This window comes from Trachurus japonicus, chromosome 5 (genome assembly GCF_045865225.1).
Source record: "Trachurus japonicus isolate A0001 chromosome 5, Traja_1.0".
NCBI lineage: Eukaryota > Metazoa > Chordata > Actinopteri > Carangiformes > Carangidae > Trachurus > Trachurus japonicus.
Window position 1 is genome coordinate 18,686,196 of NC_140911.1, and position 20,057 is coordinate 18,706,252.

General features: G+C 42.1%; 1 protein-coding gene across 1 annotated transcript; it reads left to right on the forward strand.

The window, feature by feature from the left end:
* The first annotated feature begins 4,809 nt into the window (after positions 1 to 4,809).
* Positions 4,810 to 20,057, forward strand: serinc3 (serine incorporator 3). The gene is made up of 10 exons (XM_085776629.1): positions 4,810 to 5,045; positions 10,534 to 10,695; positions 11,446 to 11,639; positions 14,307 to 14,386; positions 14,485 to 14,622; positions 14,754 to 14,923; positions 15,898 to 15,988; positions 16,794 to 16,995; positions 18,843 to 19,070; positions 19,826 to 20,057. Exons 1-10 carry the CDS (start codon positions 5,007 to 5,009, stop codon positions 19,959 to 19,961), a joined length of 1,440 nt encoding a protein of 479 aa, XP_085632755.1. The 5' UTR covers positions 4,810 to 5,006; the 3' UTR covers positions 19,962 to 20,057.

The following is a 20,057-nucleotide window of genomic DNA, read 5'->3' on the forward strand; positions in this document are numbered from 1 at the left end:
CCAACAATCATCTCTGTGAAGGTAAACTAACACACAGTTTCTCACGAGTCACTAAAACTAGGTGTATATAAGAAAAATGAACTTTCTATATGCATTAAAATGCCATGTATATTCATAATCACATGATTTTATGAGTATTTTACTGCACATCACATCATAAGACATTATATATAAATTACAATTATCACCAATAAAATTAGGCCTATTAATATATTATCACCCACTATAACCCATCAGCCAATAACTGTGGGTGGTCAGCACACCTGTCCACATTTGTCAACCACAGCACCACAGACTCAACACTATATAAACCATGAGTCCATGATATCTCCTCCTTTTCTGTAGTCTGATAATTTGATGACCGTCCTTTATTTTCAATAATAACAAAATGATGAGCACTACTGCTCTTTAACACACTGAAGCAGCTAAAGATCGTAGATTACATGATGCGTACTGTATGTGTGCCAGCAATAATGAAAAAATAGGGTTAGTGAGTTGGGCCAATTAATGTCCAGTCACTGTTGTAAATTGAGACACATTGCCCTTTATTTCATTTAATTGCTTGTTAAAACATGAAATGATCTAAGAAAACAAGATGTAGCTGATAGCTAACTTAATATTTCATCATTATATAACAGTAAAACATACCTGTTTCTTTTGTTCTTCCATTGTGTAGCTTAATGAGACTTTTATTTATGGTTAAACTTGTTCACCTGCATGGTTACGTGGTTGCCCTGGTGACAGAATGATGTCAGCAGCCTGCAGCACCTTCAGGTTCTGTCAGACAGTGTTCACGACGCTGATACTATTCATCATCACACTGTAATTTACACAGCGAGGGTCACTATGCAGGCCACAAGATAGTGAGTTTGCTAATTTGTATTGCTGTCTGACTAGTCTAATTCATTAACGGTATCCCACAATCTATTGTGACAGGTAGTGTACAACCAGAAATAGTTGAGAAAGGAGACAGTTCACTTTCATTCATTTACTGTTGTGTGGCAACTGAACCTGTTGGTCGAGTTTTTACATTCACCGTGATGAAAAACACTTCTGCTGATTGTAGATTATGTGCGTCACCTCCTGTGAGCCATTTGGTTTTAAAGATGTACGAGGTATGAGGTCAAATTATTCTGTTTATTTGGGAAGTTCAGGTTGTGAAATAAGCTGAAGCATCTGAACTTCAGTTGCTTCACTTCTCTACGTGATGAGAACAGGAACGTTGTTGCTTCCTTTCTTACCTCTGTTGAAAGAGTGAACAATGGACCTTCCTTCATTAAAGGAAAGGAGGAAAGCTGTCACAATTCCTTTCTGCAGTATAACTTAAATACTCTTGAAATGTGTTATCTTGCTTAGTTAATTCTCACTTCCTGTTGTTTGTTTGAGGGAGTCAGCTGAGTCAGTACAGTTGCATTTCTTTGTTCATTGCATGTGATCCACACTGTCAATGCCACAGAGGCAATGTCATAAGTAAATAATTTCATAGATGCACTCATAAATCAATGTTAAAAATATTTCTTGCATGAAATAACATTTGATTTGTTTGTAATGAAAACAATTTGTATCTATTTACGTTGAGAAAAAGCACATGTCACAAAGCAAAATGGTGATTTTTGGTGAAAATGATGATGGAGAGGCACAGTGAACTGAAACCAAAGCTCACTGCGACTCAAGTCATCATTTGCAAGGAAAAGTGCTGCACAGCTGTCAACCACTGGAGGTCAGCAAATACAAGTTGAACAGCCATGGCATCATAATGTGAAGTTCAACTTTTTATTGCTAACTTTGCTGTTGGATAAAGTCTCAGCTCTCAGTCACCTCAGAAATCATGTGTGAATTTCCACTTCCCTTCGTTTCTCGACATCTGTCCACCATTCAGACCACCAGGGTTTTTTTTTTGTTTGTTTTTTTACCTGGCCCTGAAAAGAGCTACAGTGATTTAGCAAAAAGTAAACATGAACACCTCCGTTAGGCCGCAGAGCACCAAGACATCTGCTGATACAATAACAGTTGTTCCTCAGGTGAGAGAGGGTGAGCTGCCTCTATCGCAGCATTTAGGCTGTGGCTCAATGCTGTGTGCTTCACTGAAGAAGGGCATAGCAAAATATTGTGGTGGTTAACACTCCCGGTTTTCTGCGAGCTTCTCTCCAGGTTCTCCAGCTTCCTCCCACATTTCAAACACGTGCACACTATGGTTGATTGAAGACTCTACAATTGACTGAAGTGTGTGAATGTGAGTGTCTCTACATGCGTGGCCCTGTGATAGTCTGGCGACCTGTCCAGGCTGTACCCTGCTGCCCTTTCCCTATGTGACCTGAGATTGGCTCCAGTCCCAAGGAATAATGGCCCTTATAGAATCTGTAATGGAAATTTTTATGTTTATGACCCTTGATTGAACTTTGAAGATGTATGCTCATGAACTTTAGGTGAACTTCGAAGAAAGTGCAAGTTGCACTTGTCTGCTGTGCATAGAGCAGTATGCAGGTGTCCGACTTGGTTCTTGTTATTTTGTGATGATTATGCTTAAGCAAGCAGTTGTCTCCATATCCAAAACCACAGTGAGATGTCAACGAAATGTCAACATGCTGAAGTGTGAAAAAAACACAACAAACCTTAAGTTACAGTCAACCACTAGCTTCCTGCCTTTACATATGAGTTAACCTTATAATAGTCCAGTGACATGTCATGAGCGCTAAGTGCAAACCTGTACTATGCAAACTTATTCTGCAAGAATGCAATAATGTTATTGGACAATGTATGAAGCCGCCTCCAAGGAGGAGCACATGGCTCCTTCCTGCTCTTGTGCCTATGTAACCTGACGTCACCAAATCTCAGTGTGCACTCTCGTACAGACTTTTGTGTGTATGACAGTTCACCTCTTGCAAGATAAAATAAAGTACTTAAAGTGAAACCTCAATTTGCTGGACTTATGATTTTCTTTCTCACAAGTTAAAGGAAATTTCCACAACAAACTCGGTGTCAGAAGTGGGATCGCTTGAGAGTTTGCGGATGTCCTATGGAGCCGTCAGAGGGGACGCCCGGGAGTGAAACTCCACCTCTACCTCGACCCCAAATTAAGTCTGAGATGAGAGGACGATCACACACAGGATGCTCATCACATGCAGATGACTGGCAGATGCTACAATGTACAGCCCCCTAAACCAGAGTATGCTGTGATCACTTATTATGCTTGGTGCTCTCTGTCTCATACACTAGAGTGGCACATCCATGTGCATGTCCTCATGTAACCTCACCCGATTCCCGTATTTATCTCCTGACCTTGATGACTGCACATCCAGTCTGGTGGGTGGAGGGTGGGGGGTTAGGACACAGTGCAAAAAAACCTCTGTATTCTGTACTCTTTGTTCCACTTGCAGACTAAACCTTCTTTGCAAATAATAAAACTCTTAGAGGACAGCAGGCTAATCTCAACATCTTTATTTCAGATCTTGCCAGACACATTTCCACAACAATACGAATTTGTTTTACATTCTTTTTCTTGCACCACTTTATCATCTTCTATTAGTTTGTCAGGGATAGTGCACCTGGACTGTGCCAATATTAAAGGCCATTGGGAACCGTGCTGAGGATTAGATGTAAGTACAAAGCGCCACCTGCTGTAGAACATCTGACTTACTTATCTGAGTGAGCTCTCTGTCCATCAATGATCGGGTCAGAGGAAGACCCTGCAACATAAGCTTTACAGATCAGTAGATCCAGCTATCCCATCGGTAGCCTATTGGAAATCTTTCAATGAAGGAATAAATGAATAACAAAAGTGACAAAAAACTATTGCAGCTTCTACCTTGCCACAAAGAAATGGCTCCTGAGAAATCAATGTTGCCAACACTAGGTGGTGCTGTCAGGTTTTCTGTTTATCATTATGACTTTTCTTTTGGTGCTTCTCCTGTTTGAATTGCCATTACCAATTAGTTGTTTTCAATTGCTAACATTTCTATTACTATCATTATTTTTTTTGCTGCTAGCATTCTGCACTTTATCTACCTCAAATAAGAAAACCAGCACATTTATTCAAGAAAAATAGCACTTTATAGTACATTCTTGCCTCACACTTTATGCCAAAAGCTGCTACTGGCCCACCTTCTAGTGTTTTGTGTGTTCCTCCATTTTAAATAAAGAAATGTATGTCTATATTATCAGTATTGTCTCCATATTGTCCATGTGACTAGCCTACCTGTGCAACTCGTGTGTGTACTGCCTATATGCTGTCCATGTGTTCACCTATGTATGTTCCAAGCTCTCCTGTATTTTATTGTGATCTGCATTTGTGAATTTTATGTTGGGAGGGACTACAGCAAATCTGGTACAGCTATCTTCTCAATTGATCAATGGTAGGCTATTGTACATTGTCCTATATTAAACTAAACTAAATAAATATCCACATACATGAAAAAATAAATATTCAAACAGGACACATAAATAGATGCAAAATGTATTACTTTTTCTTTTTTTTTTAAGCAATTGATTTATGCTTAGGTATAGGCTATAATTTTTTTGTCCTGCATTCAATTATATGATATTTTACAATATGAAGGCAGACTCCACACATGTAAAGTGCGTGTTAGTCCACATGTTTCTTTGTTGTTGTCGTTCTTGTTTGCTTTATAAAACATAACTTTTATAACATAAAGTCCCTCAGTTAGTCCACATCTTATTATGGTCAGTGTTCACTTCACTGTGGGTCAGCGTCGTGATGACGTAGCTAACCCAGCGTGACGCGCTCACAGACTCACTGAGCGAAAAAAATCATAATACAGTCCTGTCTGTCCACACACAGACTGTAGCTACGGTCCTGTCAGAGAGCAGATAGACTAACTGTCTCTGGAGCTGCTCTGCTGTGTGTGGATGTTCATCTCTCTCTCTCAGCGGGAACAGCCAGTCGAGCTAGCGGGGCCGTGTCTGAGGTCCACCCTGGAGGGTCGGAGCAGTGAAGAAGTACCGGGAGGAAGAAACACGGACTCACCGACTGAGACCGGGCAGCAGTCATGGGGGCTGTTCTGGGAGCCTTATCCTTCACAAGTTGGGTAAGTTGTAATATTGTTGTAACATGTTTAACCCACGAGAGACTTCAAAACCGGGTGAACACCGACAGGCAACAGGTCGCACCGCTTCACTGTACAGTAGCTACAGTGTAGCCTAGTAACGTCACTGTAGCAACAAACTCCGCTGCTGATTCTGCCGCTCGTCTTTAACGGGGGTCCGTTGCCAGGCAGCACGAAGATGACGTCGATTAATAATAATAGTCTGTGCTTTCCAGCAGGAAACGAAAACATTATTATTATTATTGAATTATGCGCTGAAGAATTATGTCAGAGAAACACTGATTCATTCGTCACGAAAGTCGCCACCTGTTGAAGTGGCCGTATACGGCATTTTATTATTTATTTATTTAGAGGACAGTGCATGGACATTGCTGCGCGTGTTAGCCAAACTAATGCATGATGTTAAAAATACCTCAGGCCATTAAAAAACACAAAGACGAGACAAAAGTCATAATACCTAGGCTACATAAAACAACAACAAGTGGACGAAACGAAACATTGTTCGTGATATTTATAGGCCTAATAAATATGATGATGATAGCAACTTTGTCAACATTGCCGCGGTGTTGTCATGGCACCTGAGCCTCAGGTACAGGCTGACATTTTATAAAAGAAGACAGCAGAGTAATGAGACATTGAGAGACGTTCAACCATTGTATGTTAGATTAGATTAGAAAATGTGTCTCAAAAATACAGACGGACTCATTTCTGTTTTGTGTAAGGCAGCCACCCCAAAGTCTGCATTTGTGGTCCATGCTGCAGAGCAAAGGGTTAATCATAATAACACACTTAGTCATCTGCTTACACGTGATTAATTGGATTAACTCTGCTTTGTTGCCTTGTTGTTGCACAGGAATAACAACAAGAGCCACGCTTACAAATACAGTCAGAATGTGTGTGGAGTGTGTGAGTGTGTGTTGATACTGAATTTACAAGACGTTTTGTGAAAACAAACCATATTTTGAAGCTGTGGCCTGAAAAAAAGTGGAATATTTACTCAGTGAATGTACAGATTAATCATTTCATTAGTGTATGTGCTCCTCACTAATGGATTGTCAAAGCTACAGTAGTGGTCATGTTAAATGAAGAGCATGCTTCTGTCACTTTTACACTAATAAAGACATTTCCAAGGTTTATTGTGGTTCACGCCGGAGCATGGCCAGTCATGAGCCCAGATCTGGCACACATTACCATGGCCTCGTCTGTGGCTGGACTAAGCCGACCTTGTCTGGCTGGCAGAGGAATTAACTTGTTTTCTGGGCCTCTCCTTATCTCTTGACTCCTCTCAGTCTCAGTGCGTGACACAAAGACACACACACACACACACACACACACACACACACACTGTAAAGCAAAAGTGTAGATAGTAGCCTAGTTTATGACATGTTACTACACAGATTGAACAGGGAAGTTAGTGAATGTCGGTCATCAATAGTCTTTTTGACTCAGTTCTACGTTATAATTGTATTGATCAATAGTTTATCCATTTGAAGGAAACATTTTCCATTTGCTACAGCTTAGTTCAACATTAGCACATCTACCGCCATCGCTATAATGACAGAGAGGACAAGCAGCTTTACACCTGGGTCCACACAGTGGTCTCTTTAAATCCTCTTCATCTGTGGTCATAATGTTTCTGTGTGTCTGTGTGTCAGGGTAAAGATAAGATGAAGGCAGAAGAGGACAATAATTGACTTAGAGGAAGGGATAGGAGAAAGAAGGTAAAGGGAACTGAAAAAATGACTTGTAATGTAATGAATATTGATGGATTTAGCCGTAATTGATTCACCAGGACCCTGCCCACCACCATGATCATATTTCGTAGCCCCTTCAGTGACAGTAAAAGTTCTGCCGGTGCTGGCTCTGTTTCTGCTTCACTCACTGCTGTCACTGTCACTGAAAAAAAAAAAATCCCATTTGAAACAGACACAAATCACCACAACTGAAACCACTTTGTGTAGCCCCTACCCTGGAAGACCACAGACCTGTTTTCCTAACCCAGACCCTCACATCAGAAACGTCATTCACAGTTAAAGCATCTACCATAATGTAAAAATTCTCAACCTTGTTCAGATATGTCAAAACCTGCGAAGTAACTTCAAAATTGTCTTCAGTGAATTGAACCTTTTCAACAGCATATCAGCAGATCACTGTAGTATCTGTACAACTATGTAGAAATGTATATTTGAATAGAAAAAACAGAGGACCTTAATATTTAGGTCATTTGTGTGTAGAGTTTCTGTGTCGAGAACTAGAGATAAAATGAGACTAAGATTAAAAATAGTCATTGACTGGTTTCTGGTTTCAAGGTACATCGTGGTTTGAAAAAGAAAAGTGAACAGTCGAAAAGGTTTCAAAACCACTAATAGCTAATATCTGTCATACAATTCCTGCAATATGAGGTGTTTTACCCCCCAAGTCTATCAAACAAACAAGGCACAGGAATACGTCAGGTTGTCTTCAGCGTACAGTAACACAACCTTTCCCCATCTGGTTGGTGCGAGCGGTCAGCTACATGTACAAGCAAGTGTATTTATAATATCAGAAGGAGGTGAATTCCTCAAATCACTCTGCCTCTGGTGTGCGTGTGTTTGACTTTGGATTTGATTAAACTTTTAGTTTATTTTAGTTTGAACCAATTTGAAAAACACAGAAAGGACCTGGTCCTTCTTTATGGTTCCTGTATGGATGACATGAATTTGATTGTTTTTGTGGTTTCGAATCACAAAGCAGCACTTGGTACTGGTTTGGATTTTTGACAACCGAACCGACAAGGTGAAAATTATTTGTAATCTTTGTAAAGATAAACATTGCACATCAGACGGCCACAGGACAAACCTCCTGACAGAAGACAGAATCAAAATCTTTTGCTTCCCCTTCTTGGTCCAGGCCATTGTTATCTTTCACTTTGACTACTGCAACAGCCTGTCTGGTTTTCAATCAGCCCAAAAAGACACGTGTCACCGCTACTCTTCGACCTACACTGGCTACCTCTGGCCTCGTCTGACAGATAATTAATTTATATCGTGAAACATATGATCACCAGCAAGCACACAAACATGTGAAAGTGGTAGGACTTTCAGGATAGGCTAGCACAAGGCTCAGAGCTAACCACTGGTTTTTGAGAATGTTATATCTTTGTCACTGCTGTACAAGTTGAGCTCCTCAGACGGCTGGATAACCAACTGAAGCCTTTAGTCAGTGATCCTCAGCTGATGTTGCCCATGGCAGATGACTCTCAGATGATGTTTTTGTCGTCTCTCTCATGTCCAATCTGAGTAACGAGCAGGGAGAAGCCATTAGCCTGAACATCCTGTTAATGAGAAGATAATCATTTCATGCCCTGTCTCAATTTTCACGGCCCTCACATTCTTCTACAGTATGCTAACTTTGCTTTATTTAGAAATGTTTCGAATCAGTGGTTTCCTGCCGTTTCGAACTCATGGCCAACCTGGAAATCTTGGTGGCCCACATCTGACCCTGCAACAACACATGGAGGCCTACAATGAGCTCCTTTTTTTTTTTTTTTTTACATGAAACTTCTAAGAGTGAACTGAAACAGCTGAAGCTCAGTTTTTCTTTCCTGCTTGACAGACGAGAAATCACTTCCACTTTTCCTCTTGCCACTTTTAATTCTTCTATTTCTGTCATGGTTGTGACATTTTAGTGCGAAATCTGACTGAGATAACAAACATGTACAGCATACAGCACGACTCAGACTCACACTCAGACAACTTTATTACGTAATCCCACCAGGGACAATTGGTTTCGGTCAGGCAGGCAACAAAAAGTTAGCCAGGCTAGCGCCGCCTACTGGTTCCGGCAAATTTCATTTGCCTCAACAATGTAGTCAGGACACTAGCAATGCGTTTCGGTTCGGCCAGAGCGGACGGACCAATCAGCGAACAGACGGGTAAGTGAAGGCGATGACGTTGAACTCAAGCGCTCAAGATTAACCTATGAGCTTAACCGGTGTATAGCACACGTGACCACCAAGCAGCAGCGATTAGTTGAAGCAAATGTAAGCAACCGCCTCCCGGAAGCAAACGAATCCCTATGGCTCAGGTTCAGACGCTTTTTGAAATGTAATGAAATAAGCGGCTGATGCATCAGGCTAACAAAAAGTTCCCATTAATGGCTAATCTGTTTTTTCTAAAAAAACATTTTGAATCTTCTTAAAGCAGAAGTAAGCGATCCGGTCGTTTTGGCTAATGCTGCGTTCCAGGCAGGCTTTTGAAACAGTAAATTACAGCTTCAAGTCACGACTTACGACTTTGTAGCGTTCCAGGCAACCCACTCGTGTTTTTCCGACCTGTTTTACCTGTGAAAGTCACTATAACGGCCACTCGTAACTTCTGACCCGTGAACTCGTACCAGATCGAACTGGTACGACTTCACAGGTCGGAAAAACACGAGTTACGAGTTGCCTTGAACGCACCATAATGTCTTGTCAGCCGATGGAGTTAGCAGCCCCCGCCCTCGTCATGGATCTATTGGTCCTCGTCCCTACGTCACCACATTCAGGCGCATCCCTTGGCTGCACACACAGAGAGGACCGCCCCTTTATGCCGTTCTCTCTCCTCATTGGATAAAACTTGTAGGATACAAGAAAAGTTTTCTCCTCGGCTCAGAGCAGAGTGACTGACAGACCCGTGTTTCAGTCCAAACACTCTATGTAAGTGATTGCTGTCGGAAGATACAACTATTTAAGACTTATATTAACACAAAAATATCGCTTACTTAGATTAGATTAGATTAGATTAGATTGTCTTTATTGTCATTGAAAAAAGAATTCCAACGAAATTCACGTTGCTTCTCCGCTGTGATACCACACAACACACACAAGACAGAATAAATACAAAACATAAAACCTATAAAAACATGATGAAATATTAGTATAAAAGCATATGGGAACATTAGTCCACACACAAAAAAAAGAGATATTGCATATTGCCCGCTGGGGATTGCACAACCCATTGTTGCCTATCTGTTCTTTAGGCTGCTATTTAGTTCTTTAATGGCACAAGAATAAAAACTGTTCTGGAGTCTTGATGTATGACTCTTCAGGCATCTGTAGCGCTTTCCAGACAGCAAAAGTGTGAGGTGGTGGTTTCCTGGATGTGATGAGTCTTTTATTATGTTATTTGCCCGTTGTAGGCAACGAGACCTGTAGATGTCTTCGAGGGCGGGGAGTTGTGTGTTGGTGATGGACTGTGCCGTCTTTATTACCCTCTGTAGCGCCTTCCTCTCGGCTTTCGTGCAGCTCCAGAACCACACAAGGATGCCATGGCAGAGGATTCTCTCCACAGAGCAGCGGTAGAAGGACAGCAGCAGCTCTTTCGAGAGGTGGACTTTCCTCAGAGTCCTCAGGAAATAGAGCCGCTGCTGAGCCTTCTTCACGAGGGCAGTGGTGTTGGTAGCCCATGAGAGGTCCTGTGACATGTGTGTTACTTCTGCTTTAAACATCCAGGTGCCGTGCCTGTGCAGCAGCGCCACATGTCTGATGTGCAGCTGCTGTCCAAGCAGCAGGAACTCCACGGTGACCAGGATCATCTACGCCTTCATCCTGCTGTTGGGGACCATCGTCGCCTGTGTCATGCTGTCGCCGGGCGTGGACGAGCAGCTCAAGAGGGTAAGAGAGAGAGCATCATGGGAATCGAACTGAGGGCATCCATGAAAATATTTCTGTTGTTATTGCCCGTTCACTGTTCTCAGTTAACAACCAACTCAAGTAAACAAGTCACAGACAAACAACAGTCACTGTCTCTAAATGATCTTTACAGTTTTCTCATTCGTTTTGGCGAAATTCTCAATTAGAAAAGCATTTTCAATTTAGCTCAAATCTGTGAACAGTTCGTTTGGCCTTTACAACAGATTAAAATTTCTCATTAATTTAAGCAAAATGCCTTGTGTTGGGACATGCATGCAATAAGTACAATTTTCTACAAATAATAAAGTCACTTGTCTCACTGCTCAAAACGGGTAGTCCAGTTATTGTCAGTGAAACTTTTAACAGCTTAGAAACATTTTTTCATTGTTTGAAACATGTAAAATGTATAGATGCCATACATACATACCAGGATAGGCACACATTATGTATTTTTTTGTGTTGTGCGTTCTCCAATTAATGTTTTTTTTATACTCATTACAGAGCAGGGCATTGATTCCCCTGGGTGTCTCTTTTGCTATTAATCATGTATATGTGTACAATAAACCACTCTGTCATGTCTGGCCATGAGGAGCATGTGTGTCTGTGTGTGTCTGTGCTCAGGTCTCACTGAGTTGACTGAGAATTAATATTTGTTTGACACAATGTGAAACAGTGGAGCTGTGTGTGTCATTATATAAAGTGTAAACTGTGATTTCTTCTGACTTGCTGCAGATCCCAGGCTTCTGTAAAGAGGGAGCGGGCTCTTCTATCCCCGGCGTGCAGGCAGATGTCAACTGTGACATGTTTGTGGGCTACAAGGCCGTGTACCGGATCTGCTTTGGCATGAGCATGTGGTTCCTGGGATTCTCCATTCTCATGATCAACATCAAGAACAGCAGAGACCACCGTGCTGCCATCCATAACGGGTAAGGACTGTAGACACGTGCATGTCATTAGGGATGGATGTCATGATTTAAATGGTACTATTACTTTACGGAAACCACTTATTTTCCTGTTACTTAAAAATGTAAGAATAGAGTTAATGCAACATTAACCATACCAACTGCCGACCCAAATGACCAGCAACTCAATTTTGGCATTTTTTAGCACATCTACCGCCATCGCTATAATGACAGAGAAGACAAGCAGCTTTACACCTGGGTCCACAGTGGTCTCTTTAAATCCTCTTCATCTGTGGTCATAATGTTTCTGTGTGTCTGTGTGTCAGGGTAAAGATAAGATGAAGGCAGAAGAGGACAATAATTGACTTAGAGGAAGGGATAGGAAAAAGAACGTAAAGGGAACTGAAAAAATGACTTGTAAATGACCAGCAACTCAATTTTGAACAGCGGTTCAGGTTCTACATATAAATATATAGTATGTCTGAATTGAACAACACATCCTACACAATAAATTGGACAGTATTTATTTATCTTTCATTGTTAACTCTTGGTATAATGTAGGCTGGCTAGCCCTGTTGCCTCACAGCAAGAAGGTTCTTGGTTCTGTGTGGAGTTTGTATGTTCTCCCTGTACCGTGGTTTCTCTCAGGTTCCTCCCACGGTCCAAACACATGTACACTGGATTAACTAGTGTCTCTAAGCGCATGTAGCTCGGTCAGACAGAGAAAGAGGCCTCTTGATTGGACAGGTGCTGGTGTGATAAAATATTATGCTCTATCAACATTTAACATTTAACCCTTGACCAGATCTGACCACGCTGTGCAATGTGTCCAACCTCCAATCAGCTCTCAGCTGCTATAGACTCAAAGTGTCACTGACACACCTGTGAACACAGCGTCACAACTGCCATCGTTTACAACATGTTGTTCAGCAGCTGGACTTCGCCCTGTGTGTTACAGTTGGCTTCATTATCACCAAGTGACAGCACAAACCTGATCTGATATTATGTTGTTGTGTGAAGAGAGATTCACACTGATCACGCACAGGAAGAGAGAGAGAGAGACAGTGATCCACGGGGTCTGCTCCTCTAGTTTCACTGTCCTATACAACTGTTTTAAAAGGAGCATGAACTGCACACATATAACTGGTGTATGATTCCTGTTGGATATGAAATAGTTGGTCAGTTGTTGTTTGTCGGTTCATAAAACTGTTCTTCAGTGAGAGGAGTTTCCTCAACTGATAAATCTTTTCTTCTAACTCTTCTGTCATGTTGATGTTGTGCAGGTCCAGGTGTTACCTGGTAAAACTTGTACAAGTATAGGCGAGGACACGTGCTCGGCTTATTTCTCGCGCAAAAAATGATGCATCATGTTGTTCAATTATTAGTAAAATATAATTTATTTAGTTTTAATGATTACAGACTGTTCTTTGATGTTGGTCCAATCTCCTGCGTTAAAGGGATAGTACCATACCATTAATTCGCCATAATCCCCATAGTCATAGAAGCAGGTTCATTACCTTTAATCATCAGGTGAATGTTGTTTTGAGATCCGCGGGGCAGAGACGCGAGCTGCTCAGTGAACACAATGGAGGTGAACGGTACAGGTCCCCTGTCCCTCAAAAACTCATCAAATACACAATCCAACAACTCCAAAACGCTCTCGTGGACAAGTTGTGACCTGCACATTCACCATGCTATTAAATAATTACAACACATGAAGTGTCATGAAGTGACATGAACTACTTGCGCTTTTGAAATCACTCCGCCCAGCGGCCGTGTCTGGAATGTAGTTGCGGCTGCGCATTTGCCTCGAAAACAACTCTCTCGTAATGCTACATGATTATTTCATAGCATGGTGACCAGAGTGTTTTTGCATTGTTGGGTATTATATGTATTTGATGAGTTTTGAGGGACAGGAGACCATGTATCCTTCACCTCCATTGTGTTTGCTGAGCAGCTCACGTCTCTGCCCCATGGATCTCAAAACAACATGCACCGACAATCAAAGGTAATGAACCAACCCCTATGACTATAGGGATTACAGCAATAGGCGAATTTGCCAAAATGTTGAACTATCCTTATAAAGACTCCTTCATTACATTCCACTACTCGTATGCCTTCTCTCCAGTACATAGTACATTTTATCCGTCATTTGGACAAGAAGTGAGGTTTTTGTCTTCAAAATAGAGCCACAAGAGCAGCTGTCTGGTGCAGTTATCTCTCAGTGAGCTGTCACGCATTCACACAGTAAACCTTGTGAAGTGTGTGAACCCTGTGTGGTTGATCATCAGGTGACTGTCACACTGAAGAAACACTTTGACTCTCAGGGTCTCACTGATTAGATACAGGTCTACAAATAGAAAACTATAGTAACAGCCTGTGTGAAACGTTTTTTCTGCATCTGCACCAGCAACAGAGTTTTTGTTTTACCTTGTAATCACAATATCTGACTTATCCCTCTGGACTCCCTTCAAATTTGACACAAGCACTCACTTTGACTCAAGGAGGAACTGATTAGACTTTGGTGGTCAAGGTCAGTGTGACCTCACAAAAAGCTTCACACAACAGTAATGAAACACTCCCCCTCTGGATAAACAGGGATAGTAAAGGCTTTCTATTCTATTCTATTCTATTCTATTTTACTAGTCTAGTAAGTAGATTCTTTGTAATTGTGACTTCATGTGTTTGCAGATATTGGTTCTTCAAGTTTGCTGTGTTGGTGGCCATCACAGTCGGTGCCTTTTACATTCCTGAAGGGCCTTTTACCTACAGTAAGTACCTACACATACATACAGACACACACCGACTGTTTATATGCTCACCCGTCTTATCAAACTTGTGTGTGTGTGTGGTTTTTTTTTTATTGCAGCGTGGTTCGTGGTAGGCTCAGGTGGAGCTTTCTTCTTCATCCTGATCCAGTTAGTGCTGCTGGTGGACTTTGCCCACTCCTGGAACGAGGCCTGGTTAGACAAGATGGAGACGGGGAACTCCAGGGGCTGGTATGCAGGTGAGTGACTCAGCTGAAAGAGAAGAAACACATCAAAGATCTTTGGATGAGCAGACGACAGATGTGCAAAGATGTGGGGAAACGTGGACTTGTTGTTTCTTACCGGTCTTTGATCTGCTTTCTGTTCATAGCTCTGCTGACTGTAACCATCCTCAACTACATCCTGTCATCGATTGCCGTGGTGCTGTTCTTCGTCTTCTACACCAAGCCTGATGGATGCTTCATCAACAAGTTCTTCATCAGCTTCAACATGTTGCTCTGCATGGTGGCCTCTGTCATCTCTGTGCTGCACAAAGTCCAGGTACACAAAGGAGCTGGTCGGACCTTCTCTGTCCCACCAGATTGTCAGTAAACATATTCCCTGACATATTAAAGGACAATTCCAGGTGAATTCAACTCGGGGGTGTATTTTCATATCATTTTAGGTCTAAAAGAATGAATCTGAAGATTTTCAGTTTAATCGCTCCTGTTTTGCGGTAGCTGCGTCTGTCCCCGCATCGCCACGGCAGCAATGAATGGGAGTGGATGTAAGTTCCGCTGTTTAGACTGTTTACAAGTAAATAAACTTCAAGCAAGCCGACATGTTTGTAAAACTAGATCTAATTCAAAGTCTCCCGGAGTCTCGCGCGAGCCCGAAGTTGCAGTGCTGGTGTGTTCAGGTGCAGTGGGAGCTACCGCTTGTGTCATAAACACAGGAATATCAACTCTTTACTTGCTTCAAGTGTACATTTTTTCCACAGACAGCGTCAGGTGGCTACTCAAACATGCGGCGATAAGTTTTTTTTACTTGAAGCAAGTAAAGAGTTGATATTCCTGTGTTTATGACACAAACGGTAGCTTTTCCCACTGCACCTGAACACACCGCGTACGGCAACTGGGTCTCGCGCGAGACTCCGGGAGACTTTGAATTAGATCGACTTTTACAAACATGTCGGCTTGCTTGAAGTAAATAAACTTCTCGGTGCATGTTTGAGTCTCCATCTGACGCTGTCTGTGGAACAAAAATTGCGGCTTTGAGGGATGGAAACAGCCTAAACAGCGGAACTTACATCCACTCCCATTCATCGCTGCCGTGGCGATGCGGGGACAGACGCAACTACCGCAAAACAGGAGACATTAAACTGAAAATCTTCAGATTCCTTCTTTTAGACCTAAAATGATATGAAAATACACCCCTGAGTTGAATTCTGGAATTGTCCTTTAACAGATCAACAAGATGTATCTTAGATGTGTGTTTGTGAAATTCCTGACTGTTCTCTCTCTGTGTGTCACCAGGAGTCTCAGCCACGCTCAGGTCTTCTGCAGTCCTCCATCATCACCCTCTACACCATGTTTCTGACCTGGTCAGCCATGACCAATGAGCCTGGTGAGACTGTTGGTTGAATTGTCATGTTTCCTCCCAGAAACCAGGGGTCAATTAAAGAGTAGGTTTCTGGTGGAGGCTGGGAGTATTGTCAACACAGACACACAAATAAAGGCCAGCTCCTATAAAGTCCAAGGAAAGATAAACTCTATTATCCTTAATAATATTGACCTATTATTTATTTATGTTGTTCTTGTAATTCTACATAGTCAACCTTTAACTTTTTATACATGATGATCATGATTGTAATTTCTCTTCATGTATAATTTATTCAATATCAACCTAATTAACTTAATAATATAATAATAATGCTGTTTTCAGTGATGTGGGCTCACATGTGCATCTACTCTGGATGTTCAGAGAATCAGAAATGAAGGGTTTCAGTCCGCTGACACTCTAGAAAGCTTGAGTTGAAAATGTTGCACGGCCTGTTGAATTAATAACATAATGCATTTATTTTAATATGGCAAAATTATGGAAATGAGCCTCTATATTGAAATGGGAACAGTTGTATTTATCAGATAGACCAGTTCAAACTGAAATGCATTACATTAATTTAGTTTGAACTGGGTTATTGTTATTCTTTTGGTGCCTGATACACAGGCTCTAGTTCATGGTTTCCTCCATAGAGCTGCACCCAAGTGTCCACACACACAGGGCTATTTTCGAGCTATTTTCATGGAGCTCGTGTCTTGTGATTGTAAGAACATGTGAATGTCAGGAACAGATGATGTGTAAATCATGACCCTCATGAATTCATTTCATGGTACTGTACTACTCACACACAAAACGGTTTCTCTCCTCTCAGACCGAGCGTGTAACCCCAGCCTGCTGAGTATCTTCCAGCAGATCGCGGTCCCAACACTGGCCCCCCTGGAGATAGAGAACCAGACAGCTGTCGTGATCATCGGCACAGAGGAGCCAGTCCTGACGTCTCCATACCTGCAGTGGTGGGACGCCCAGAGTATTGTGGGACTTGTTATATTTGTCCTGTGCATCCTCTACTCCAGGTAGGTCCGCTGCACCTGAGATACTCTGACTACCACCAGGGAACCATCCAGGTCATCACTGTCCACATTTGTCTTCTTGACCATAGCCATTTTCCTCCAACATCATGCTGACAAATATCTGTGAAACAGGACACATTGTACCTGCATCAGTAACACATTAAAATGACAGAGGAGCAACTTCATCTCTGTTAGATCCCGTTAATTGAGCCCCACATGTCTTTTTATTGGACCAACTCTCCGTCTAAAGGGTCAGAATCCTCAGTACAGGTTGATTGCTTACTGTAAGCTGGTGATGAGGTAACTCGCCTAGCCTCTCACTGGCCATGTTTACATGGACACAAATAATCAGAATAAAATAGGAATAAATGCCAATCCAAATTAAACTGCATCATGCCAACAGGTCAATTAGAAATGTTTTATCCAAACAGGCTCATTCGGAAAGAAAGTAGTTGTGCTGCCCAAAATTAACTTAACTAAATGTGAGGGCCCTTCTGTAGCTTATACCCCCTCACATAGATCACAAGTTTATACTTATACTAGGGGTTCACCGATTGCAATTTTCTGGCTGATCACCGATTTTAAAAAACCTGACCTGCCGATTCCGATTCTGGCTGACAGACAGCATACACCTTCAGTGTTCCCATGTACAGTACCCATGAAACAATACGCGCATGTGCATAGATGTGACCTGTCAGTCAGCCCTCTGTCACAGCAGAGCAGAAGGGGAGAGCGGCTGACTTTCAGACCTTTGCGGAGGGAGATAAGATCTGTTTCACATGAAAGAATTGGCCGATGGCCGATCCCGCAAAATTAAGGAAATCGGTGCCGATCGATCGGTGCACCCCTAACTTATACTATAAACTGCTGTGTTTGCAGCTTAATTAAAGAGAAAGTTAGCACAGAATAAATAGCGTGAAGGGATTTTTGACTTCCTATTTTTTGAATTCAGATGCAATGGCCTGGTGTTTTACCTGTGACTAATGCCCCTCCAAATGAGCAGAGTCCTCTAACAACCTCTAACAATCTGGAGAATATTAATGGAGAACTATTATTTTGTTTATTTTTTTATTTTTTATTTTGGGTGGCAAGATAGTGGAGTGAAGTGTATTTCCCGTTTCAAATCTAAATCTGAGGGTCTGGAGAATTAACTGGGTGAGCCTGATTAATACACTTTCATCTTCATCTCTTTTGACCTTTTTGGAATCTCAAAACCAGCAGGATAACTGATACTGCTGATGTCTCTAAACCCTGTGGCCAACCAGCTGAACGGAAGGGCACTTCCTGTTACATTTTGAGCCGAGACGGCCTGACACAGAAACTCATCATTTCTGCCATTGGTTCCAGTAATCCTTACCTTTTTTAGCAAGAAATCACACATTATTATCATTGGTTACAACAATCACCTGTTAAGCAAAAATCACACATATATCATATCATATACCAATCAGGTTTCTGATGGGTTTCACGAAGAATGTCGACAAAACAGCAGAGCCCAGTGGCATGTGATACATCATTGACATCATTGACGGTTATAGATTGATTACAGTCAGAATAGAGCAGAGCACCACCACCACTGAGAGGGAAGAGGTCTAAAAAAGAGCCGTCATACAGGGTATCCGTCGTCTTCTCAGGTGCTGATCGATCAGGAAGCAGTGACGTAACAGAGATTTGGAGATGAATAATATGGTCTACTCTATGGCTTCTCATAGCATTTGCTGTGGAGCTTTTGATCATATACTACATGACCTTCATCAGAATGAGGCAATGATGGCAAGAACAGAAACGCAAAATATTTTCATACCGGATTTCAAGCTCGTTTATTTGATTTTTCCCTGTTGTGCCCGCAGCATTCGTTCATCCAGCACTAGTCAGGTGAACAAGCTTACCATGGCCTCAAAAGACTCCGCCATCCTGGCCGAGGGCGGAAGCAGCCCTGACCTATCAGAGGAGTCGACGGGGCCCAGGCGGGTGGAGGATAACGAGCGAGACATGGTTCAGTACAGCTACTCCTTCTTCCACTTCATGCTCTTTCTGGCCTCGCTCTACATCATGATGACCCTCACCAACTGGTACAGGTCAGTTCACCCTCAGCTGGCAGCAAGCAGCGCCGCCAGAGCTACAGAGTCGTTGCACAGAATCGTAGATGGAAACGAATTATCCTGTTAGTTTAGATGAAATTTAGATTTGGAGTATGTGAGAGTATCTGACCAGTGTGGGGGGAGAATGTTCCACAGTTATGACTCCAAAACAAGTTGTTCAGTCACATTTTTACTCAAGTTAAAGGGACAACGAGGAGTTTTGGAAAAGCGAAGCGTTTTCACTCTACATTTATGAGCCTCCGCGCGCACCGTAAAATTATTTGACCGGCGCAAGACAGACTCATGTTTTCATTCATCAAGAATTAAAGTCAGAGGTTCAAAGAGGTTCACATACCGTCGTAGTTCCGACCATAAACGGCAATTTGGCTGCATTATTATCATTACTCGCCACGAAGGAAACGCTGGTCGGCTCGACCAGCATTTCCGCCCCCACTAATAATAACAAAATAACCATAGAGACAGAACAATATATTTATCGAAAATGGGCCCATTAACAAGTGTGGGTAACGGAGATTCATCCACATTAACGTGAGACTTTTTTATAACCGAATAGAAACTCCTCGTTGTCCCTTTAATCCTGCAGTTTTGAAAATATTGTATTCAAAAGTACATTTGTTGGGTTATCTTCCTCAGCCTCTGTGTTACAGATGTGCAAGGTGCTTTTCCTCTTGTGAATGTGATTAATTGAGATAAATGATGATGACTGACAGACTGTTATGTTTCCCTCACAGCCCTGATGCAGACTACACCATCACCAGCAAGTGGCCCGCAGTGTGGGTGAAGATCACCTCCAGCTGGGTGTGTTTGACCCTGTACATCTGGACCCTGCTGGCCCCCATGATCCTCACCAACAGAGACTTCAGCTGATCACGGTCTCTCTCTCTTTCAGCATCCTCCTCTTCATCCTCTACGGGAACCTACTGTATTGCCCGTGTCTATCTGTCAGTACAGACTCACATTTCA